The sequence below is a fragment of the Pelodiscus sinensis genome, chromosome 2 (assembly GCF_052426305.1).
Source record: "Pelodiscus sinensis isolate ZL-2025 chromosome 2, ASM5242630v1, whole genome shotgun sequence".
In the NCBI taxonomy this organism is placed as follows: domain Eukaryota; kingdom Metazoa; phylum Chordata; order Testudines; family Trionychidae; genus Pelodiscus; species Pelodiscus sinensis.
The window spans coordinates 94191928-94217194 of record NC_143053.1 but is presented as its reverse complement, the minus strand read 5'-3'; the positions used below and the strand labels follow the sequence as shown (position 1 = coordinate 94217194).

Genomic DNA, 25267 nt, shown 5'->3' with positions numbered 1-25267 from the left:
TCAAGTACCCTGAGTCTGTAACTATTTAACCTTATCCATTCTTACTGGAGTCACTAGAAGCTTAATACCCCAATAGAGTCAGGCCCCAATGTACTGATTAAATAATGTGCTAGGCTCATAGTCTGGTAAAGGACATAATTCACTATTTAGTATGACACCAATTACAACTATAAACTCAGGCTATAATAATTGTGATATAATTTTTTTCTTATTTCTCAATATGGTATATGTTTATTTAGCTACATTAAATCTCTATCACAATTTGGAATTAAAAAGTTTATTTAAGTAAAGTAGAAGCCACATTTCAATAGCATGTTGCTGATAAATTATTCTTTACAAATATCCTTTTGGTTTGCTAACAAAATTATATCAAATTTAAAACAAAGAATAAAATTGTATTATAGCAGTGGTCCCCAATCTGGTGTCCGCGGGCGCCATGGCGCCCGCTGCGGCATTTATGTGTGCCTACCTAGTGACTAGGGCCGGCCCGAGCCATTCTTGCACCCCGGGCTCCAGGCGCCTGGAGCATGTGCGGTGTCATCCCCCAGCGCATGGTGCATGTGTGGCCCCACCCCCACCCACCCGGTAGCCCCAAAAGGTTGGGGACCACTGTATTATAGCATTGGATGACACATTGGCATTTTCAAACAGTTTGTCATAAGAGACATAAGCAACTGGCTTTTCACTGTAAAACTTCAAAATAAATAAGGCAAACATAACAATTCAAAATTGAACCAGTTTATATTTAAAGCTAACACTTTTAAGTAGATACAAAAAGGAAATCTCTCCTGATAGCATATCTTAGTGTACAGTGTTACAAGCAGTAGCACTGTTAATGTTGAAGACCACTTTGTATGACACTACAGCCAGGTGGCTATGAAGAGAGGAATTTTCCAAGACAGACAAATGCTATCTGAATGCTAGAAAATATTTTGGTTCTCAAGTGTCCAATCCTATGCTTACAGGAAACAATGAAATTCTTTCAATTGATTTTAAAAGGCTTTAGCAACTAGCAATACCGTTTACTAATTATTAATGAAAGAGACACAAAAACACTGACAAATTGAGTTCAATAGATTAGTGACAGTATAATCACATTAAAATATATTAATTGAAAAATGGACTATCCGATCCTAGCATGAGCTATCCGATCCACTGAAGTCGATGTTATTGCATCAGCTTTTATCAGGCTATACATTTTCAAAATAATTGTCCAAAGTAAGACACTATATGCTTTATTAGAGAGATGAAGACAATTTTGCAAGATTAGAGCTATGTTTACTGGAAGGTTTTGGAGGACTTCTACAATCTCAGATAAAAATGTAGTGCAAGATGGGAGCTAAGCAGCCAATTACATCAAGTTGATATTTATCTTCTCCCCAACTCCCCGCTCAGGTTAGGATGAAAATACCAGGGTTGTTTGCACACAGTACAATTCCATGCACATAACTAAGTCTCCCAGCTAACTAAAATTAGCTCTCTGCAAAGTGAAGGGATAATTAGAAAGACTACAATAGGAAAGGAGACAAAATATTGAGTGAAACAACAATGAAGAAAAAGAAAAGAGTATGTTTCTACTAAATGAAAGTGAATAAATTCATAAACTTAAAGAAATGTATTAGTCCGATTAAAAGGTTATACATAATTTATCTTTCTATTTAATTTCATTTAGTTTGTTATACATCATCACTGGGGCATCTGAATAAAACTCATATGACTATTTAATAATTATTTTCAAGTTTTACTCAAGTTATGATTTTAAATTTGGTACAGGGCTGATTAATGTTAGAATTTACTTTGCAGTAGTCCTCTCCAACTGCTAGGAGGGTGGAATGGACATTTGTAGTTTGTTTGACTTTGTTTAATACCTTGAATGAATGACATTTGATATTATTTATTGTTATTTTTATCATGGAAACAGCCAGAGGCAATGGCTGAAATTATGGTTCCATTGCTCTAAGTACTGTAAAAATGCATGGACAGTTCTTTCCCTGAAGAGCTTAGAATCTAAATCAGATAGAAACTGGGAAAGGAAAATATGAGAAACAGAAATGAAGTGATTTCAGATAATGCTACCATAGAGATCCTGGATTTCAATCTCTTTCCTAGCAGTCTACATTTGGCCTCCAGAACCTCTCTCCTACCCACTGTTCCCTCTAAGATTTTCCATGCTTGGGTGGGTGAATTTTCTTTTGTGCAGGCTGAATGTTCTTATGTGTAACACCAATATTGAGGTAGTGTGTGGATATGTACCCACCAATACAAACAAAAATCATAGACATAAATATACATTTTAAATAGTCCATAAGTGTGGAAGAAAATATATTAAAACAAGGGATAATTAACAATGAGAAATGCTTATGATTATTTAATATGAAATCAAATAAAAAGAAAATTAACACTACTCTTGGCTGAAGAAGTGGGTTGTGCCCACGAAAGTTCATGATACTATTTATATATTTTTGTTAGTATGAGGTGGTATAGGACCATTGTTGTTTAAGTTTTTTTTAGTTACAGACTAACATAGCTATCCTCTCTGAGACCTTGGAGTAAATGTTACATCATCCTTCTGAAGATGCATATTTCAAAGATCTTGTACATAAGGTTTAACCCTACAAAACAACTAGCATCATACGTAGTACTTGCTATTTCTGACTCGTAAGAGCTAAAACTCTACCAGATAGCAAAGCTTCAGCCTTAGTGCAATGCAGTTTACCATGTATTAATCAGTAACACAGAATTTTAAAAAATCATTAAGATCAGAGTATTAGATCTCGGCAACACTAAAAAAAAATCCATTAAAAGAATCTTTTTTCTTTCTTTCCTTAAGCCATTAACATAGGGGTGGGCAATAATTTTTGATAGGGGGCAATTCAAAAATTTGGTAAGTGATTGAGGTGTTGGGTCTGGGATGGAGACTGGGTACAGAAATGAGCTTGGGGTAAGGGTCTGAGATGTGGGATCTAGGAGGGAGTTGGGGTGAAGTAGGGGATTGTGACCTGGGGCAACAGACTGAGGTGAGAAGCTTGGGAAGGGGTTGTGACCTGGGGCAGGGGTGCAGGGATTTGGGCTGTAACCAGGGATAGCAAATTGGGGTGCAAGGTCTGAGGGAGGTTGTGACCTGAGAAAAGGTGTAGGAGGGGATGCAGTGTTTGGGAAGATGTATGGTGGCTGGGGCAGGGGTGCATAATGTTTGGGTTACATGGGGTAGGAGGGCAGAAGGGGGACACATAGGGCTGGGAGAGGGAGGGAGAGGCATGAGGGACACTTCAATTGCTACCTGTCTTGCAAACAGGCAGCTGTATTGGCTGAAACCAGCCAATGAGAGCTACTGGGGGATGGAGGGATCATGAGAAGCTTTTCTCCCTTCCCTCTAGACTCTCAGTGTTCACAAACATACATGTGGCCCTTCCCCTGGCTTTTTGGAGTGGTGAGTGGGAGCGGGGCAGGCAGGAAGCCAGTTGAGGCTCTTGCGGCCAGATCTGGCCCTTGGTCCACAGATCGTCTTTTGCCCGGCCCTGGAGTAGAGGCTGGAGCCAGTTTCTCCATTTACAGTAGGCAGCAGCAGCAGCTGCTGCTTCTGCTCCTCTGAGAGGGAACGGTCCCCCTCTTTCCCCAGTCGATCAGTTGAGCTCCTTGCCAGTTCTGGGAGCTCTGAACCTCTGTGCAGGGCTCAGAAAAGGGCTGTGCACCCTCATGGACTCACAGCTTACAGGGAACCTTGCTCCTACCCTTCCCTATGTCATTGGTACCTACATGTACCATTACCATTGGCTTTTCCCCAGCTCTATACATAAGTCTATTTAGATGTCTCAAGAGATCTGTAGCCTTTGCACCAGACAGACAAGTCACCATACGGTTCTCCCGGCCACCACAAACCCAGCTGTCTATATTTCTAATGATTGAATCCCCCATTACTAACACCTGCCTTTCCATCATGACTGGAGTTTCTTCCCCCAGAGAAGCATCCTCAGTGCGAGAAGCTAGCACATCATCTGAAAGGAGGGTCCCAACTATGGGATGATTTCCCTTTGCTCCAGTTGAATGTTCTCGTTCCCTGCGCCTTTTGCTCTCTTTAAGAGCACAGAGGCTGTCTGACTGGAGGAGGAACAATTCTACAGTGTTCCAGAAAGCCTCGTCTATGTACCTCTCTGCCTCCCTTAGCTCCTCCAATTCAGCCACCCTGGCCTTCAAAGCCCATCCACGGTCTCTGAGGGCCAGGAGCTTCTTGCACCAAATGTACACATATGTCACCTGTCCATATGACAAGTAACCATTCATGCTACATTGGGTGCTATAACCAGGGCAGCCCCCTCTGCTGCATTTGAATTTTATGCTCAAAATGGACAATACATTAGAACCAGAAGCCCATGAGTTAGCACAAATCACTTTAAAAAATGAAGCTCCTTACAAAAGGCACTTACAGTAGGCATATGCTCTAACCCCACCAGATTACTGACTTACTTTTTTGTGGCATCATGGTGTGGTTGTTGATCCTTTTGAGCCAACACTTAGAAAAGAAGTCAGGGGGTTTAAATGACTTCATAGCAGCTTCATAGGAAACTTTGGCAGTCCAGACTCTCTCTAATGCCATCTTCAATAGGAAGAGCTGGCCGCACTTGGAATGCCAAGAAAGATGTTTATCATTGATGGACACTTCCAGATATTGATGAGTCCCCTTGACAGGTGAAGCATACTTCTGATGGTAGCATCACAAAGCACATCAATCTTAAAACACTCCATTTGCCTGACTACCAGATGAGCCCATCCACAAATCCTAATGTGTAAGGGTCAAGTTTTGAACCCTTTTCTCACATTAAGGAGCAGTTAGTCAAATGTCTAGTTATACTCAATTCAATGCGACATACTGGTGAGGACTGATTCATTTTGGCTATTGAAAGCCCACCCTTTTTTAGTCTACATTTCAAGAGCCAAGCAGGAATATGTCAGCCAAGTTACTGTATACTGCACAGATAGGATTCTCAAAGTCTAAGAAAATCGTTTGTAGCATAAAGACAACTTATTAAAATTCTTCAATCCAGGTTGATAGTTGTCACTTAAGGGCTCATAAAACAAAACAGAATTATTCTAAAATCAAAGGCCAATAACAGAAATTAAAAGACCTAAGCCCAAAACAACAACAAAAGTCGGTAACCTTTTCAAACCAAAGAGCCAAACTGCATCAAAATTCAGAACAAGTGGTCAATAAAGAGCCAATATCAGAATGCCTACTTGCATGACTGAAAATATACAACTTAATACTATCGATAACTGACGTGATTAATAATAGCATAGAAGAAACATTGTACTCACATTTTATTTAATGGAACTTCTGCTGCTGCATCTTCTCACACATTTCTTTGAAGTTTACATCATAACTGGTCAAATTCAGGATTCATGCATGCATTCAAGCTGCATGAGTAATTATGTGTTTTTTAAAATTTGAATTAATATTTCATTTTAATTTTAAAAGTTGCATGTATTTTGGGAATGACGCAAGAGCCATATTTAGTTCCATACTGTGCCATAATTGACTCGAGAGCAATAGGTTGTAGTCTCCTGGTCTAGAGAGACATGATGGGATAGAGGGAATATCTTTCATTGAACCAACTTCTGTTGATGCAAGAGATGTGCTTTCAGGATAGCCAGAGCTCTTCTTCAGGTCTGGAAAAATTACTCCTGGAAAAGTTACTCGGAGGGTATGTCCTTGCTGCCATTGAACCCCTTCAGCTAGGCCAATGTCAGCTGTGTCAGGATTGTGGGGCCAGGACTACAGTGCTGTTTAATTGCAGTTTATATGTTTAGGTGCAGTCCAGATCCTGGTTTTTTTGTGGGCCCATGAAGGGAAACCAATATGGTTACAAATAAAAATGACCAAATTATGTATCCTCATTCAATCATTACTAATTGTGGCAAGAATGAATAACTCCTAGTCTTTCAATCCTATACCTGGATATAGATTTCCCAATGTATTTATTGCATTGTCAATATCATAGGAAACAATTACATTGAGAAAACAAGTGATAGGGTGCCTCAATATGCTCTTAGGGGAATTTTAAAATTCCCCTTTTGTAATCTGTAGCTAGGGCTCGACAATTTAGGTAATCTACTCACCACAGGCAAGTAGATTATAGCCCGGCATGGCACCGCAGCGCGGTCTATGCATGCGCAGCGCACTGAACCGCGTGGCTGGCGAGTGGGGCTCGCCGTGGCTTGGCGAGCCCTGTCTATAACAGGAGGTCAATTGACTTCCCTTGAGGAAAAAAGAAAAAAAAACCTATAGATTCAACAAGGTGTTCTTTTCAGTGAAAGATAATGCTGTCCAGATTTATTTTAAACCATTTTTTATTGCGATATTATTTCTCCTATACTGTCAACTAAGTGTTAAAGGCCCAGTAATATTTAACTGACCTTCTGAATGGCAGCAACAGCACAATTTTATCTGAAAGACCATTGGGAAAATTATAGGCTAGTTGACAGTAAGGGAATAACATTTCAATTTTTTTTTAAATTGAAGTTATATTTACAGACGGCTGCATCTGAAATATTCTTACATAATACATGAATTGTAAGCAGATATCAATTCATGCAAAAGCTCTCAGTTCATGGGCATGATACTGGTCTACTAATATTCTGAAAGCTTTATTAGTAATAGTGCTATATAAAAAGGTTTTCCACTGGGGTAGGTATTAACAAGAAAATTGTGCTTTATTTAAAAGTTATGTAATTTTAAAGTATAAATGATGAGGGATAGGAATTTGTCAAGTAAGTAATGTAGTGCTGTTAAATTTACATATATTACCTGGGATTTCTAGACACAATGTATTTCAGGACACTTATGCATTTATTCATGTAAGTCAGTATACTCTGCAGAACATGTTTCTGTACTCTAGATAGTTCTGTACATCCACTGCCAACAATAGGCTTAGCCGGGGGAAGGGATGCATGTCCCCTAGCTGCTGAAGGTCCAGGTTCACCTGCCCACAATGCTTTACAGCCAGAGTGAGGAATGCAGAAAACTTCACTTTCCCCTCACTCCCTGACAAAGGAGAACTGGGAGCAACGTATGAACTGGGGGATGCTTCAGCACCTCCTGCTTTCCTTAAAGGGTTCCTGAAGGTGGAAGGCTCAGAGTTGGGGCAGCCCTGGATGAGAGATGGGGTGCCCCAGGCCCGCCCATTTCACCTGCCTGGTGATTTGGTCTCTTTTCTGTATGGTTTTATGCTATGTAATCTCATTCCAGGCACATCCCATTTTCCTGACACCAAATTTGGTGGTCCTAGCTCTTACTGCTTAGGAGGAGTTCTTGAACAAACAGCCAGACAAACTCTTTCAAATATGGAGTAGATTTTATATGGGAAAAAAGGGAAAAACCGTAGCTAAAATATTTAACATTAATGCTTTGAAAAAAGTAGCTGTTAAATAATGATTCCTTTTACTTTATCCTTTCTTGCACTATTCATTTAATGAGAGTGAACAGTGCTTGACAGATAATCTGCCTCAAAGATTAAAAGCTTTGTTGACACACAGACAGCAGGTCATTTGGGGCTGGTGGGATTAAACCACCCCAACAATGACTCAGATTTGTAAATCACTTTATAAATGGCAGTATGGACTGCATAGCTATTTCACAGTACCAGCTATTGCCATAAGATGGCTGTTAGTTGGGCTAGAGCAGTGGTCATCAACCCCTCAGTCCTGATCAACTGGTCCATCCTGGAGACTCGCCCAGTTAACCACAATCTCTGGCAGGAAGACAGGCTTGAGGATAAGCAGAGCTCCACAGCCAGCAGCCCTTTTCCCCGTGTTGTTCCCTCTTGCAGCTGCTCCTGTGCGGCTGGCTGTGCACAGCAGGAAGTCAGAGGGGGGAACTGATGTCAGGGTGTCCCTCTGCTCCTGTATCCCATCTCCACAGAGCAGGGAAGAGGGAGGTCAACCTGACTAGCTTGGACTCAGAGCACTCCCTGAATGTGTGAGAGTGTCTCCGTTTCTTAAATAGACAGTGCCCTCTTTCTGAGATTCCCTTAGCAGCCAGCTCTCACAGTCTCTCTCTCATGTTCATGAGTATATACAGACACTCACTCACTTCCCTCCCTCTCTCCTCCTGCCCATCTCTGCAAAGCAGGGGATAGGAGACACAGCCTGGGTCAGGACAGGAGGACTGGAAGCAGCTGTGGTCTGAAGACTGCTCTGAATGGTGAGTGCCAGAGGTAGGGCACTGTTTCTGAGATTGCTCTAACAGTTCAGTCACAGTCTCTCTCTCTCTCTCTCTTTCTCTCTCTCTCTCTCTCACACACACACACAATATCTGGATTACACACAGTTTTGTTTATGCTCACCTCCCAAACCACACTTGTATTGTTGTTACTACTCTGTACTTCCTGCATTGCACATATATTCTCTGTAATTTTATTTTTAAGTGTTTTATTTTAAGGGGGTTGGCTGCTCTGTGCATTTAATTTTAATTTTTTATTTCTCTTACACTTAAATTTAATTTTTGAGTCTAAAATTCCTTACATGTCCTGAATGGAGTAATTAGCCATATGGGTTTTTTTTTTTTAAATGTCATTTCTTTTTTTTTGTTGTTTTTTGTTTCTACTGGTGGTGTTCATTGGCCGGGATTGGGGAGCTGTCCTCTCCCATAGCCAACACTCCATACTCCCTCCTTCACCCTCTACCTCCTGCCCCAGACCAGAACCTCCTCTCAGAGCAAGTATTCATATCTCCTCCCACACACCTGCCCCCCTCAGAGCCAGCACCCTGTACCCCTTCCTACACTCCAACATTCTGCCCAGGCCAAAGCACCCCCTTGGACCCAAACTCCCTCCCAGAGTTTGCACCTCTCACCCCCTCTTGCACCCAGACCCCACCCAAGAGCCCTCAGCTCTTCTGAACCCCAATCCCTTGCCTCTGCCCACTGAAAGTGAGTGAGGGTGGGGGAAAGTGAGTGGGAGAGAGAGGGAGTATGGAGTGAGTGAGAAGGGATGGGGCCTCAGAGAAGGGGCAGGTAGATGCTGGGTTGCCCTTAAATTAAAGAAAGTGATCCTGGGCACAAAAAGGTTGCAGACTACTGGGCTTGAGCTTCTTCAACATCTGCAGTTCTTCGAGTAGCTGAGTCCCCCAGGCCACCACAAAGGAACTCCTTTCTGCCTAAAAGTATTGATGCTCCCATATCTTCTTATTGAGCCCATTTAGTCTCAAAATGCTTCTAAAAGCACCAACTCAAAGAGAGAAACCCTGGTGGCAGCATAGTCATTTTGTTAATACAACCTTGTTTCTAAAGTGTGGCTGACAAGAGGGACATTGCTATAAAGTCAGTACTGTATGGCCAAATCCCTGAAGCAGTATTTAGAAATGGAATTCTGAAAGGACTTTGAACTGGAGAAGGATTTTCTCGTGTTTTTATGCATTGCTAATTGTCTCCTTAAAGCTTGGAGGAGCTGTGGTAATGCTATAAAATAAAGACAGTGTTGAAAAGAAAAGAAAAGCTGTTGATTTTATTGTGTCATAACAATGTTTACATTATCATGACAAAATGTTGTTTCCTTGATCTTTAGCAGTCTAGTGTGTTCTACATAGATCAAGAACATACTGTCATGTTTATTGAGATGACCTGGCATTTGAAGGCAAGCACTCAGGTTTTTATGGAGATGATCCACCAAAGCACCATAAACATTTGCCACTGTAAAATGAGGCATCCTAGTGGAACCAAGTTCTGCCGTAGTTTGGAAACATTACAAAATGTTTTTCAAAATGGCCAAATAATGGTCATGGAATTAAGAAAGGATGTCATAAACCTATTATGTTGACCTCTCTGACAATGCAGGATTGTTTCCTACCGCACATTGCTCCCTATAGACATGGTTAAACCCTTCCAAAGCTCGTTCTCAAGTGATGGATTGTGCATCACTTCCTGAGGGAGATCATTCTGCAACCTGACAGAATTCCTTCTCAGGAGATGAATATAGAGCACTTTCATTCTTGATAATTTACTATGAGTTAACAGTAACCTTCTATCTGCATAGAAGGATAGTTACCTTGGTGTTCTTTCTAACCACAGTATATGAAGTCACTATTTGCTTGCCTTTGAAAATCGCTGGGTGGGGATGAAAAGTTAAATTGGATTCCTTTCTGTGCTCCATTGTAAGTCACTCAAACATTATTCTTCGGGCTGTTATGGCTGGGTAATCTTGCAAAGTCATCAGAGAGTCTTCTATTCTCATTTTTCAGGCCATCTCCTTCTTAATAGTCTTTTTAATCCTATACAATTTCAGCCTGACTGCAGGTCTGTATCCTATATGGTACATAGCTTTCTCTCACTACTTCACAGCATTTATATATATATACTAGCCAATTAGCCCGTCATAAGATGTGATTTCAGGTCTTTCCTCCACGTCGGTCTTCTCTCCTGAGCCTCCAGTCTCTCTCTCTCTCTCTCTCTCTCTCTCCCCTTCTCCTACTGCCTCCCCACCTCTCTCTCCCAGTCTCCTCTGCCTCCTGCCTCTCTCTCTGTCTCTCTCTTTCTCTGATCCTCGGCTGTTTGGGCTCCGCACTCCCCGTGCTGCATAGGGAGCGCGGAGCCCAAATGGTTGCTTGCGCCACTTGCTCCTACGCGGCGGCCTGGCTGAGCAGCGCAGAAGTCAGCTGAGAGCCATGGCGGGAGGCGAAGGGGGGCAGGGCGGTGATGTTCATGGCCGGGTGGTGGGACCTGGAGCTGCTGTCATGCCACACGTTACTGCCCCGCCTCCCTTTCCCTCCCGCCGTGGCGCTCGGCTGACTTCTGCGCCACTCAGTTGGGCCACTGCGGGGGAGCAAGTGGAGCAAGCAGCTGTTTGGGCCCCACACTCCCCATGCAGCACGGGCCGCCCAGAGGGAACAGCCAGAATTTCAGCAACAGCGCCACCCAGAGGGAACAGCCTGCATTTCAGCATTACAGACACTGGGCTACTATATATATATATATATGCGCATGCCCAATTATCTGCTCAAGGTCACTCTTACTCACAATATCAACTTTCTCTTACCTGAGTTTGGGAGACCCAAGTCCAGTTCTTTTGTTCCAATCACTATTATTTAATAGATAGTAGAACACATTCAACAGGAGAGATTGAGAGATTCCCCACATCAAAATATCCTGTAACTAGTGGTTAAAGCACTCTCCTCAGGTTGAGAAAACCCTTTTCAACTTGTGTTCCTGCCTCTGCACATTGATAAGCCATTGGCACAGTGAGATTTGAATCTGGGTATTGACATCCCAAGCAGTATTCCCTCTTAACTGCATGGCAACATAACTTCACAGGACTTCCTGACTGACTAGGCAGGGCTGATTAATCACCTGTGAAGCTGTGCTGTTTAGAGAGAACACTGATCGGAAGGGTATGAGAGTCTACCCCACAAGAATAAAGGGACTAGGAATGCCACCTATGGGGGTACAGTCTGATACCAGAAAGGGGACAAAGATGTAGCTTGCCCTGCAAATGAGACATATACCATGAGAATGTAAAACAAGAAGAGAAAAAAAGATTTGAAAATGTTGTGGTTTCCAACTCACTTCAGCAAGCAGTAAACACCCAATGGAAGATTGACGTGAAGCAACATGGGGAAATCTTGAACCCAGCACATGCAAATGGTTCAAAATATATCCGACAATGCATATTTTAAAATATATCAAGAGGAAATATGATGACTGAATACTACCTTTCCCAAAGTACATTAGCGTCCTAGCTTCTCTGATTGATTACTTGTAAGCCTATTTCTCCAGTACTTTGCCCCTTGGACTGTCATTTATATGAGTGTGAGTACAGAGAGTTTTGTGTTCATTTTGTACAGATGTAAATCATGGCACAAGGTAGAGGCTCAGGATTAATTTAGGGTGATCGAGCAAATAGCTCCAAGCTGTCTTGCAGCTGCAACACTTAACAACAAACACCATGCACACCAGCAGCAACAGAAAAGGGAAAAATCTTTTAATTTGTTAAAAAAATTACTGCTTTCTGAAATGTAAGTTGGTTTCTCAGCCCCATTTATATAAATGCACACTGACTTACATTTTATTACAAGGAAATTACTACTTTTTCCTCCTCCTTTTTGCATGAATCTTGGAGTGTATCTATACAGCACCCTTACCTCAAAATTCCTTATTTTGAGGTTATTTTGAAATAGAACACTATTTTGACAAATACCTTAACCCTTGTGGAATGCCCATTATTTTGAAATATATTTTGAAATAACATGCACGTTTAAAGCCATGGAATAGCTATTTTGGGACACTGGAGGTTCCTACATATGCTAAGTGGAGTAACTTATCCCTGGCAAAAACAACAGGGAGCCTGGTGACACTTTAAAGATTAACACATTTATTAGGACATTAGGGCATAACCTTTCTTGAGATACAACTTACTTCCTCAGCTGCTAAAGAGGAAAAAAATCAGAAAAGGAAGGGATGGGAGTGTGATATCAGTGCAAATTAAAATAGAGTAGATGTGGCTCATCTACAACAATGATGCAAAGGTGAGAGTATCTGAATGGGAAATTATCTATGGTAATGTGAGAACCACTCCAGGTGTCTGTTTAAACCTTATTTTAAGGTATCAAATTTGCATATGAATTCCAGCTCAGCAGTTTCTTGGTGCGTCTGTTTTTGAGACTTTTGAATCTTTAAGTCTTTTTGGCCTGAGAATGGTAACATGCAAGTCCACAACTGTGTAGCCAAGGAGGGTAAATTGCTTCCCCACAGTTTTTATCTGTTGCTATTCTTAGTATCGGATTTGTGTTTATTTATTCTTTTGCATGCAGATAGTACAGTTTGTCCGATATACATGACACGGGCATTGTTGTCACATGATGGCATATAGTACATTAGTATATGTGAACATAACCGAGCCTTTGATGGTACAGCTGATGTGGTTAGGACGTGTGACAACGTCTCTAGGGTAGATGTGCGTACAGAGTTGGCAGTGGGGTTTGTTGCAGGATAAGTTCCTGGATTAGTGTTTCTGTAGTGGGGTGTAGAGTTGGTGGTATTTTCTCAGGTTGGAGGACAGTCTGTAAGTGAGGGCTAGCCCGTTATCCAAAAGTCTCTGAGAGCAAATGATCATCATCTATGATAGGTTGTTGATCCTTGATGATGTGTAGGAGAAGCTGGGAAATTGTTGTAATCCCAGTGGAATTCCTCAAGGGTCTCCTTCTTGTGCATCCAGATGATGATGTCATCAATGTAACATAGCAGAGGATGGCCACTTGGGGAAAGGAGCTGAGAAAGCATTGCTTTGAATCAACCATAAAAACATTGGCATATTCTGGGGCCATGAGGCTAACCATGGCAGTTCCTCTTCCTTGAAGGCATATAGCATCCCAAAATCTGAAATGGTTGTGGGTGAGAACAAAGGCATGAAGTTCAGTGGCCTGTTGTTCTATGGCATCATCAGGAATACAGTTCCTGATAGCTTGCAGTCCATCATTGTGTGCAATGTTGATGTACAGAGCATCTATATCCACAGTGGGTTTTTTGTGTGGAGGAGGGAAATCACCAATGAATTGTAGTTTCCTCGGGAAGTCTGTGGAGTCTCAAAGATAGCTGTGGACTTGGGCAGTGTAGGGCTTGAGGGGGGAGTCAATATAGCTAGACAGTCATGTTGTAAAAGTACCAATGCCTGATATGATGGGCCATCCAGGGTTCCCAGGTTTATGCATCTTGAGTAGCAAATAGAGTATTCCTGGTCTGGGCTCTAAAGGTTTGTCTGTGAGAATTTGTTCCTGTTTTTTTTCAGGTAATTTATTGAGTAGATGGTGTAGTTTGATTTGGTACACCTCAGTGGCATCAGAAGTAGGACTATAGAATGCAGTGTTGGAAGAACTGTCTAGCAGCTTCCCATTAGTAATCTGATCTATTCATGATGACATTGATTCTAGTGTCAGAGTTGTGTCTGAGGCTATGGACGGTGTGGCAGGAGAGCTAGAACACAACTCACTTAAAAGGAGGGCAAAGGTGTGAGAAGGAGTGAAGGCTACTGCATAGCTGGCTGAGCTGAGAGTGAAGCAAGTTTCTTTATCCTGCTTAGGAGGTACCCAGCAGACATACTCCCCTCTGCATATTTAAAACTCCACTGCAAAGTCTGTCTCACACACAAAGCACTCCTACTGGGTGGTGCAGCTGCACACTGACCCCAGCATGGGACCCATGGTATCCTATCCTGATTCACTGGACCTATTTCTTTGTGCATTATCCATTATCATTCAGACTGATTAAAAAACAAATTCCCATAGGTGCTTGAATATATTCACATGAACCAGAAACGTAGGGGGGACTAAACAATTGCAACAGTTACTGGATTGGACTCTGGAAACGTGACAGAAAATCAATAAAAGTTCATCTTTACTTGATCTCCCTGCATTAACATTCCTGCCCAGATTCAAAGTGTTAAGTGTGTAAAGCACTTACCTGCTTTTCAAATGATTAAACTGAATCTGTAAATTATCATTTGCCTCTGTCTGTTCATCCAGGGATCGCTGTAGCTTTCGAATCTGGTTTAGTGAGTCATCAAGCTGAAAGCAAAACAGAACTGATTTGTTTTGAACTGTACCACACACATTTTTACCATGTACCATAGATACAAATAAACCCCTAATAGTTAAGGCTCAGTTTATCACATATGTTGTTTTATTTTCTCATGCACACATACAGACAGGATCAGGATTCTTTCACTGAGTGTGCCATACGCTTAAGCTTTATTTCCTATACAGGCAGTCCCCGACTTACGTGGATCCGACTTACGTCGGATCCCTAGATACGAACGGGGTGAGGCAACTCCCGCACATGCGCAGCAGCATTCCCGGGGCTCGCTCACCTGGGTCCTAGGATCCTCCTCCTCCTCCGGCCAGCTCCGACTGGGGTCCCGGAGAGCTGCCGGGCAGAGGAAAAGTGCCTCCCCACGCCCGCTGCCCCCCCCCACTCCCCTGCCAGCAACAGGCTGCCCCCTCCCCTGAGCAACAGGCTGCCGAACAGACAAAAGCAGCCTCTCTGCTCCTCCTCCCCCTATACATGCCGGGCTCCCGGAGCGCAGCAGCGTCCCCGGGGCTCGCTCACCTGGGTCCTAGAATCCACCTTCTCCTGCTCTTCGGCCGGCTCCAACTGGCCTCTGCCTGCAGCAGCTGGCCACAGGGACAGGGATCCCGCAGAGCTGCCGGGCAGAGGAAAAGTGCCTCCCCACGCCCGCTGCCCCCCCCCCCCGCAGCCTCGCATCCTGCACACCTCCCCCTCCCCCCCTGCCAGCAACAGGCTGCCCCCTCCCCTGAGCAACAGGCTGCCGAACAGCAGACAAAAGCAGCCTCTCCGCCCCTCCTCCCCCTATACATGCTGGGCTCCCTGGGCAAACAAAGACTCCACCAAAACAAACAAAGTGCTGGCCTCATTGTGTTAGCAAAAAAAGGACCCTCCTCCTAGAACCCTGGGTGGTGTGTGGAAATAAAGCTATTAGCTCAAAGCATGGTGCAGAGCTGTTTGGTATTTGATGAGTTACTCCTTTAGTCCTGAGTTTGTCACAGGGACAGAAATAGATGTGAAATCTTCTGAACAGGGGAACAGACAGCAAAACAAACATTAGAGGGGAGTTAACCTTTCCCTATGCTATCCAAAACTAAAAAAAATGTTTGGCTAGAGTTTACCCTACAATATGTACCAGTTCCGACTTACATACAAATTCAACTTAAGAACAAACCTACAGTCCCTATCTTGTACGTAACCCGGGGACTGCCTGTACATTATTTAATGCATTTTCTGTGAAATACATGAAATACATATCCTATTTTCTTAATATTTTTTTGTTAAAACTTTATGGGATGCTTTAGAAGAATAAGAAATAACTTAGAATATGCATTCCCGTTATTGATGATATTTTATCTATCCTTATATATTTCTTACAGTTTGTATGCTGCTGTCAATAAAGTACCTGCCAAGCCACTGGAAACACAATAAAATACAGTCATGATTTTAAAAATAAGGTCACAAGCAGCTTTCTCTCCAGAATACTAATTTGATTTCTGTGAAATTTTCGGAATGAAACCTGATAACGGATGAAAGTCAACCAACTTTTTTTTTTGTTACAAACCCACTGAGGCACAGCCAGTGTTTTGGTAAGGGGCTCCCACAAGTGTTCTTCCTGAGCCTGTGATAAATTTCCATGTCTCAGGGCTTTGATGCTTGTAGAAAGGATTATCAAGAGACTGGAGACTCTATTCACTTTCCCAATTAAACAAAAGAAAAATTAATTGTCTCCCAAGACAACAAAAACTTGGGCAATCAAGTTTCTCTATAGCTGCACTCTTTAGAAGGAAAAAAGCTTGCATTTCTGTTCCTTCAAAAATAGGTTAAACTGGGCCAATTTAAAATGGAGGGTGCACATTGACTAATAAAAGCCTGTTGGTGGATCTGTGGATATGCAGGTAGCTCTCATGCTTGGCAGAGCAACCTGGCCCATTTCTAAAGAAGATAAATTGGTTGCTGTCAGAGTATTTTTTTAAGCCCCAAGGATAAATAATCCTTTTCAAGGATAATTTAGCAGTATCCCAGTGGAGTTCATCCTCTCAGCCACTCCCCTAAATGTTCCATTAAATCTTCTGGGAATATTTTAAATGGAAAGCCTGTAGGTACCCCCAAAGATATCACCAGATCACAGATTTTATAAACACAAACTCTTCCCCAGCTTGCTTGTTTATTTCAGTTAGTACAAGATTTACTAACCACCCATTCAGTGCTGCAGGGACTTATTACACAATTTAATATTCACAGCAAATAACCAACTGAAAAACAAAACGTCCGTGTCCTTAGAGCACAGAGAACCTCCACTCAGAGTTTCCCTATGCCCCAGGAAAAATAGGCAAGCTTTGCAGCATGCTAGCAAGTTAAAAGATCTGGGTTCTGTTTGCTCAAGATAGAGACTCAGTTCCAAAAGGAAAAGTACATTCATAACAGCCAACAGCCTCCTTCCTTTTAGACAGGGTAGCTGACACTCGTTCTCCGCAGAGGCAGTACTGAATGAGGAAAGAAGTGGAGTCTTAAGAGTCTGTCTTTACTATAACACTCTGTAGCGTGTTATAGGGTGTTCACCACCACGTGCTAAAATACTTGTATAGACTTTAGCATGTAGCGAGCTGGTCAAGTCGAAGTGTATAGGGGAGTTTACTTCATTGTAATTAGATTAGCATATGCTAGGTTGCCTTTGCCTACACAAACAGTTTAGAATGAACTTGCTGGCCAACATCATTCTAACAACAAACTATTTATCCAAGCCTCTGATGACCAGAGGGATGGCAAATCAAACTCGTTAGCACTTCACAGGTGAAAACAAATTCCATGAGTTCAAAATTGGCAAACATAAAACGAATTTTCAGTGAACTGTCCCACACCCTGGATTTACAGTTTGGAAAAGAGTCACATTGAATTTTAGGGAACACACAAAGTTAAAAGTTTCAGTGAAACTTCCCATTACAACCTTCCCCAAATAAATGGCAAGACATGTTTTAAGCAATACAGCACATTTCAGTTTAGTTCTATAGTTCCACTTATTCTGATTTTCTAGAGTATCTAAGGCTCTGGCTACACTAGCCACCCTAGTTGAAACTAGGGTGGCTAATGTAGTTATTCGAACTTGCAAATGAAGCCCAGGATTTAAATATCCCGGGCTTCATTTGCATGTTTTCGGGCGCTACCATTTTTAAATGCCCGGTAGCTCGAATTACCTGCCCGCGGCTACACGTGGCATGAGCTAGGTAGTTCGAATTAACACTCTTAATTCGAACTACCATTTACTCCTCATTGCAATTCGAACTAGGGTGGCTAGTGTAGCCATACCCTAACTTATTTGCAGGCATTATGAGTTACATATAATCTTGGTACCTAAGACCATAATCCAGCAAAAAACCCTAGAGAATGTTCATACTCCCATTGATTGCACTAGGATGATGCACATGCTTAAAGTTCATAAGCTCAGAGACTTTAAGGTCAGAAGGGACCATTATGATCATCTAGTCTGACCCCCTGCACAATGCAGGCCACAGAATCTCACCCATCCACTCCTGGAATAATCCTCTCCCCTATGTCTCAGATATTGAAGCCTTCAAATAGTTTAAAGACCCCAAGATGCAGAGAATCCTCCAGCTGTGTTCTGTGCCCCATGCAACAGAGGAAGGCGAAAAACCTCCAGGGCCTCTGCCAATCTACCCTGGAGGAAAATTCCTTCCCGACCCCAAATATGGCCATCAGCTGAACCCTGAGCATGTGGGCAAGACTCACTCACCCAGGAAAAGTTCTCTATAGTAACTCCTATCATCCCTCCATTGGCCTATTTACCACTGATAATGAAAGGTCAATTAGTTACCAAGATCATGTTATCTCATCAAACCATCCCTTTCATAAACCCATCTAGCTTAATCTTGAAGCCAGATAGGTCTTTTGTCCCCACTACTTCCCTTGGAAGGCTGTTCCAGAACTTCACTCCTCTAATGGTTAGAAACCTTCATCTAATTTCAAGTCTAAACTTCCTACTAGCCATCTTATATCCATTTGTTCTTGTGTCCACATCGGTATTAAGCTTAAATAAGCTTAAATAAGTTGAGGCTGTGCTAAAGGCCTTTGTTAGATAAGGGTCTAATTGTACACCTAAATAATGATATTCTAGCTAGATCTTTGCAGTGTGACTGGCCAATGCAGTAAAAAGCCTAGTAAATGCTTACAATCAGAGGCATCCTATTCCTATCAATGGCAGTTATATGCAGACCAAGGGCAGTATATGATTCACTGTGACTAATAATGGTAATCAATATTTTTTTATTATAGTGAAAAGTGTTGGGGGCTAAAGTGGGAAAGAGAATAAGAAAGAATTATCTTTCTGAAATGTTAATAGCAATCATCTTAGTTCCCAGCCTTTCTATTGTGATAATGGCTGGCTGGAATTAATGGTATGCATAACTATCAGCTAGCGAGCCATTTCATCATCAAGAAATGACTTGTGCTTCATTCACTATATTGTTCTGTTTCTATTCTGATCAGTTTATAAAGGCTTCCATCAAATCATGCTCACAGCTCAGTCTTAGTCACCTGAAACATGAGACATTACCACAATGATAACTTATTCATGAAGGAGTCCAAAACAGATACTCATTTTTCAGATGACAAGTCTTTGGACTTTCTCAACTATCTTTTATCATGTTCACTTGGCTTTAATAACTGCTTCAGTGTCGTAGTTTTACCTGGTTTTCCAAGGAATTCTGATTAAGTCATCATAGCTATAATCACTTAGACATTGTCAAGACTGTTCCCCACTCTAGCATGATGAATGCAGAAGTGGGGGCCTGCAAGAGCACTCCAAAACTTTGCCTCTACAGGCTTTGGTACAAAAACTTCCCCTCAAAATCCTAATACCCAGTTTTGGAGAAATCCGCTGCCCACTACCCAAGTAATTCCAAGAAAACCAGGGAAGAGATCACTTGGGAAATCTCCCCCTCCCCCAGCCTCTGTTTTACTTGGAGTTGGGAAAAAAAGGGAATTCACAAACAATTGATTCTGCCCTTGTAACCAGGTGCTGAGTCCTAAAGACACAACAGTCAATCAAGTCTGGTTAATTAGAAAAGAAAAAACAAACTTTTATTATCAAAACAAAATTACAATGGCAAGCATTGTAAAGTAGCTTGATGGGAAGAGCCATCAATTGATATAGATACTCAGAGGAACCCCTTGGGCTAAAAGACTTAGTTACAAAAGAAAAACAAACACACGCTTAACAGCTTGGACATTATTTCCAAATTTCCAAACAAGGAAAACAACAAATCCTGATGGACTGGCTACACTTTTCCCTACTTACACCTTGTAAGAAGTCCATTCTTAGAGAGAGAAGTGTCTCCCATCTCCCTCATTTTTGAAAGAAAACTGCTCTAACTCTCAAGCCTAGAAGAGAGAGGGTATGGCTACACTAGTGCGCTATTTTGAATTAACTTATTTCAAATTAGTTAATTCGAAATAAGCTAATTCAAAATGACACATCTAGACACAAAAACTAATTTGAAATAGTGTTTGCTATTTCAGAATAGCATGTCCACACTGATTGGACGCTGGATCACATTTAAGGGCATCTGAAACCGTGTCCAGCAGGGCATCAGGTCAGTAGTTGCTTTGTTTGGCTGTTGTCTGAGGCTATCTGAGGCTCATGTTTAAAGGGACCCCCCCGGATAGCCAGTTGTCAGCTTTCCCGCTTGCTTGCCTACCTCACAGAGGGACAGCAAAGTGTTTACCTCTCCGTCTGCTTTGGTCGTTCTCCTTTGGGACACTGCAGCACTTGGCACCATGGAGCCAGAACCGCCCCTGGGCACTCTGGTGCTCATGTTGAATGTCTTGCTGCAAGCCTGGCAGCAATTGCTCGAGGCTGCCTGCCACCTTCTGCTGCAGGCCAGTCTCCTGGCCTTCCCCCTGCCCTCCCTGGGGGCCCTGGAGGAGCGGCGCCCAGACGTCAGCGTGCCCCGCCGCATCTGGCATCTGGACACTAGCAGCGATTGGTGGGACCACATCATCCTGGAGTGGACCCAGAACTTCAGGATGAAGAAGGACACCTTCCTTGAGCTCTGAGAATGGCTCGCCCCTACTCTGCAGCGACGGGACACACTCATGAGGCCCGCCATTTCCCTCCACAAACGGGTGGCCATTGCCCTCTGGAAGCTCTCCATGCTAGATAGCTACCGATCCATCGGGAACCAATTAAGCGTGGGGAGATGCACTGTTGGAGCGGTGCTCATGCAGGTACGGCACTCACCGGCCACTGGGCCAGGAGGGGGGGCTACAAGGAGGACATGGGCTGCCCCAGGGAAAATGGGGGTGGAGTTGGTGTAAGTGCCCTCCCGGGGGGGGTTCAGTCTGTCCTGGCCACGCTACAGACCATCCGCGGCAGCCAGGATTGCAGCGAGGGTTGCTCCTGGGAGTGGGGCACAGGGCAGTGGCAGGGAATGAACACTCCCAGCCACCCAGGCACCCCAGTGACCCTCAGTTTTGTGTGTCTCTCTGCAGGTGGTCAAGGCCATCAACAGGGTGCTGCTCCGCAGAGTCATCCGCCTCACCAACCTGGACGTGGTCATCCAGGGGTTCGGCGCCCTGGGCTTCTGCAACTGCGAGGGGGGGGAGCAATCGATGGGATGCACATCCCCATCCATGCCCCGGACCACCGGGCTTCCCTTTACATTAACCACAAGGGGTACTTCTCTGTGATCCTGCAGGCTGTGTCTGACCACCGGGGCCAGTTCACAGACATCAGTGTGGGCTGGTTCGGCAAGGCACACGATGAGCAGGTGTACCACAACTCCTCCTTGTGCCAAAGAGTGCACGCCGGGACTTTCTTCCCTGACCACCATATCAGGATCGGGGACGTGGACATGCCAGTGTGCCTGGTGGGGGATGTGGCCTATTCCCTACAGCCCTGGCTGATGAAGCATTACACGGGACACCTCAACCCCTTCAAGCAGGCCTTCAATGTCAGGCTCAGCAGGGCCTACATTGTGGTCGAGAGGGCCTTCAGCTGACTGAAAGCACGGTTTAGGTGCCTCCTCACCTGCCTCGACCTCTCCCAGCACAATATTCCACATGTAGTGGCAGTGTGCTGCACAATTTATGTGAGAGGAAGGGGGAGGATTTCCTGCCAGCCTGGATGGCAGAGGCTGACCACCTGGCTGGCCAGTATGCACAGCCCCACATGACTACCAGCCAGGAGGCCCTTCGGGGGGCTGTCCACATTTGGGAAGCCCTGCGGGAGAGCTTCCAGGCAGACAAGGACTGAAGTCTCCCTGGCGTGCCCCACTGGGGCCTTGTGCCTTACATTCCACCCCCACCTCCTTCCCTTTTCCCCTCCCTAACCCTCTTTCCTGATATACAATAAAAACACTTGTGTTGCCACAAAAAAATCTCTTTATTTAACATAACTGGGGTGGGCGGAAGGGGGGAACAAGGGTGAGAGAGGGGAAGGGGGAAATCTGGGAGGAGGGAGTTGGAAGGGGGAGGCAAGGGAAGGAAGGGGAAGGGGAAGCTCAGGGTTGAGGGTCTTGCTGGCCCTCCCATCTCACAGCACTGTGGATGCGGGGGCCTCAGCGTTCCCAGGGGGAGGGGAGTGGGTATGGAGGGTGGGGCAAAAGGGACGGGGGTGGGAGAATCAGGAGGAAGAGCAGGAGTGGAAGGAGGAGCAATAGCTAGGGCAGCCATAGGGGCTGGAGCAGCAGGAGGTAGCAATTGGTCCTCCAGGGCCTGCAGGTGCTAACGGAGGGCATGGACCTGCTCTCACAGCCTCTCCCGCTGCAAGTGCAGGTCCTCTTGCACCCACTGCTCCTGGCTGTGGGCCTGCCATCCCTGCAACCGTAGCTGCTGCCTCTGGAACTCCTCCAGATTGCGGGTGCGCTTGCTGGCCCGAGTGCGGGTGGATGGTCCAGGCAGGGTGGTGCGTCCTGCACTCGCAGGTGATGCAGCTGCGGTGAAACAAGAGAAGTGGTCAGTTTTCCCTGGGGACACAGTGGGTGAAACCCAGTCCTGTTCTGCAAGGTGAGGATGGCAGGTCTCTGCACCATCATGTCCTGCTATTTCAGGTAGTGTGAGCTGGCCCAGGACTGCACCCCAACCCCTGGGCTGCCTCTAGTGTGGTGTGTGTGTGTGTGTGTGAGGGAGATGTTCCCTGCCTCTGTGTAGAGGGGGCATCTGGAGAGAGGGCAGTGTGCAGTGTCTCTCCCCGGAGTCAGGAGCCTGTGACACGTGTAGACATGTGTGGGGAACAGGCCAGGGTTCCTGCATGGCACCCAGCTGGGGCCACAAGTCCCGGCTGGCACAGCAGAGGCACAGGTTGCTGCCTGCTCCATGGTCGGCAAGGTCCACGTACACAGTCTGTGGACTCTCCCTTTCTCCTCCACTGCCCCACATAAGGGGACTGTGATGTCACTCACATGTAGAGGCCTCCCCAGCCTCAGATGAGGCTGCTGATGGGCTCTCCAGTTCGGCTTGGGGGTCCTGGGTGCAGGGCACGCTCCCTTCAGGCTTCTGGCTGCCGTCCTCCTCCTCTTCCTCCTCTTCCCCTGTGTCAGGAGCAGGGCCCTCTGCTCTGGGGTCGATGATGACCAGGGGGGCATGGACCATCTGACCCCCCAGGATGTGGTCCAGGGCCTCATACTGTGGGCAGGCCTCTGGGTCAGCCTCTGGTTGGGAGGCCCTGGCATAGGCCTGCCACAGTTCTTTGATTTTGCTGCGCACCTGCTCCTGGCTGTGCATATGGCCTCTGGAGGCCAGGCTCCTGCACCTAGTGTGTAGATCATTGGCATTGGAGGCATCCCCCCCAAACTTCAAGGAGGCCCACAATCTCTGCACTAGATCAGGAAGGCGCCCGTCTTTTGTAGCCCCTGGCAGGCTCCTGGGAGTTGCCAGCCTGGTCCTGGGGAGCGGTGGAGGGCTGGGTGGCAGCGGGTGGCTGGCTCATGCTGTGCCAGGTACACGGTCTGCTGGCTGTATGCTGGCAAGCTTGCAACTGGCACAAGCACTGTGGCCAGAGTCTGCCCCTTTAAGGGCTCCAGGGCTGTGGGGGAGCAAACAAGTTTTCTTGGTTGTGCCCAGAGTGGCCACCAGGGCTCCCTGGGACGGGCTGGAGGCCCCCTAATTCGAAATAAGTGTCTACACAGCATTTATTTCAAATTAGAAATTTCGAATTAGGTGTTATTCCTCATAGAATGAGGTTTACCAAATTCGAAATAAGGGCTCCACTATTTCAAATTAATTTCAAAATAGCAGTTTGTATGTGTAGACACTATTAAGGATAATTTGAAATAACGGCTGTTATTTCGAATTAACTTTGTAGTGTAGACATACCCAGAGAGAAAAAAACTCTCTCTTCCCATTTGAAATTCCTACCTGCATTGTTATTGGCTAACCACCAGATACCTGCTAGATACAGGAGACATTAGTTAATCCCTTAGGGTATGTCTACACTACAGAGTTAGTTCGAACTAACTTAGTTCGAATTAGTTAATTCGAACTAAGCTAATTCGAACTAACGCGTCTAGAACTAAAAACTAGTTCGAATTAGCATTTTGCTAATTCGAACTAGCATGTCCACATTAAGTGGACCCTGAACAGGGCTTAAGGATGGCCGGAAGCAGTGCCGGGAGGGCATCAGAGGAGGACTTAGAGCGTGGAGATGCTGTCTCAGGCTAGCCGAGGGCTGCGCTTAAAGGGACCCGACCCCCACCCCGGACAGACAGTTCTCAGGGATGCCCCGCTTGAAAACCAGTCCTGGCTTGGAGTGCCCAGAGTGCCCACACTGGGCACATCACACCACTCGGCCATCAGCCCGGCTGCACTTGCCGCAGGCTGCCATCTGGGGATAGGGGGCAATTGGGGGGCTGCAGGAGAGCTTCCACCCCCAGAAGCCCACAGAGCCAGCCCAGTCCTCCCCATCGGGGGCTCGTACCCCATTCCTCCCTCACCTCCTTCCACTTACCCTTCCCTAGCCCCTTTTCTTGATGTACAAAATAAAGGACAATTGTGGTCAAAAATGGAATCTGTCTTTATTGAACAAAACTGGGGGAGACTGGGAAAAGGAGGTGAGAGAGGGGAAGAGAGAGGCTGGGAGAGAGGAGGGAAACTACAATGATCAGGGGTTGGGAACAGGTCCCATATGAAGAGAGGCTAAAGAGACTGGGACTTCTCAGCTTAGAAAAGAGGAGATGGAAGGGGGACAGGATAGAGGTCTCTAAAAGCAGGAGTTGGGTGGAGAGGGTGCATACAGAAAAGTTCTTCATTAGTTCCCATAAAGAAGGACTAGAGGACACCAAAGGAAAGGAATGGGTAGCAGGCTTCAAACTAGTAACAGAAAGTTGTTCTTCACAAAGCAAAGAGTCAACCTGTGGAACTCCTTGCTGCAGGAGGCTGTGAAGGTTAGAACTAGAACAGAGTTTAAAGGGAAGTGAGATCAAGTCATGGAGGTTGGGTCCATGGAGTGGTATTAGCCAGGGGGTACGAGTGGTGTCCCTGCCCAAGGTTTGTGGAAGGCTGGAGAGGGATGGCACGAGACAAATGGCTTGGTCACTGTCTTCGGTCCATCCCCTCCAGGGTCCCTAGGGTTGGCCGCTGTCGGCAGACAGGCTACTGGGCTAGATGGACCTTTGGTCTGACCCAGGATGGCCATTGTAAGCTCAGGGCTCAGGGTCGGGGGTCTCAGTGGACCCCCTTGATTTTCATGCACACCTGCTCCTGGATGGCCAG

General features: G+C 45.0%; 1 protein-coding gene and 1 long non-coding RNA gene across 8 annotated transcripts in view; one reads left to right on the top strand and one right to left on the bottom strand.

Annotated features, from left to right (window-relative positions):
• Nucleotides 1-8197, top strand: part of LOC142827133 (uncharacterized) — a 53870-nt gene extending 45673 nt beyond the window's left edge. The window contains exon 3 of the long non-coding RNA XR_012901580.2: nt 8126-8197. This is a non-coding gene — a long non-coding RNA (uncharacterized LOC142827133). The remainder of the gene's footprint in view (nt 1-8125) is intronic.
• The window catches only part of CCDC102B (coiled-coil domain containing 102B), a 336113-nt gene that overhangs the window by 74966 nt on the left and 235880 nt on the right, over nt 1-25267 (bottom strand). For 5 of the 7 annotated variants that reach the window (XM_089776320.1, XM_075921037.2, XM_075921039.2 and 2 more), the window contains one exon: nt 15290-22491. In XM_089776320.1, coding sequence (XP_089632446.1) covers nt 22219-22491 — 273 coding nt within the window. In that variant the 3' untranslated portion in view covers nt 15290-22218. Of the gene's footprint in view, nt 1-14440; nt 14545-15289; nt 22492-25267 lie in introns of those variants that run through there. The other 2 variants (XM_089776321.1, XM_006121423.5) reach the window with 1 other exon arrangement.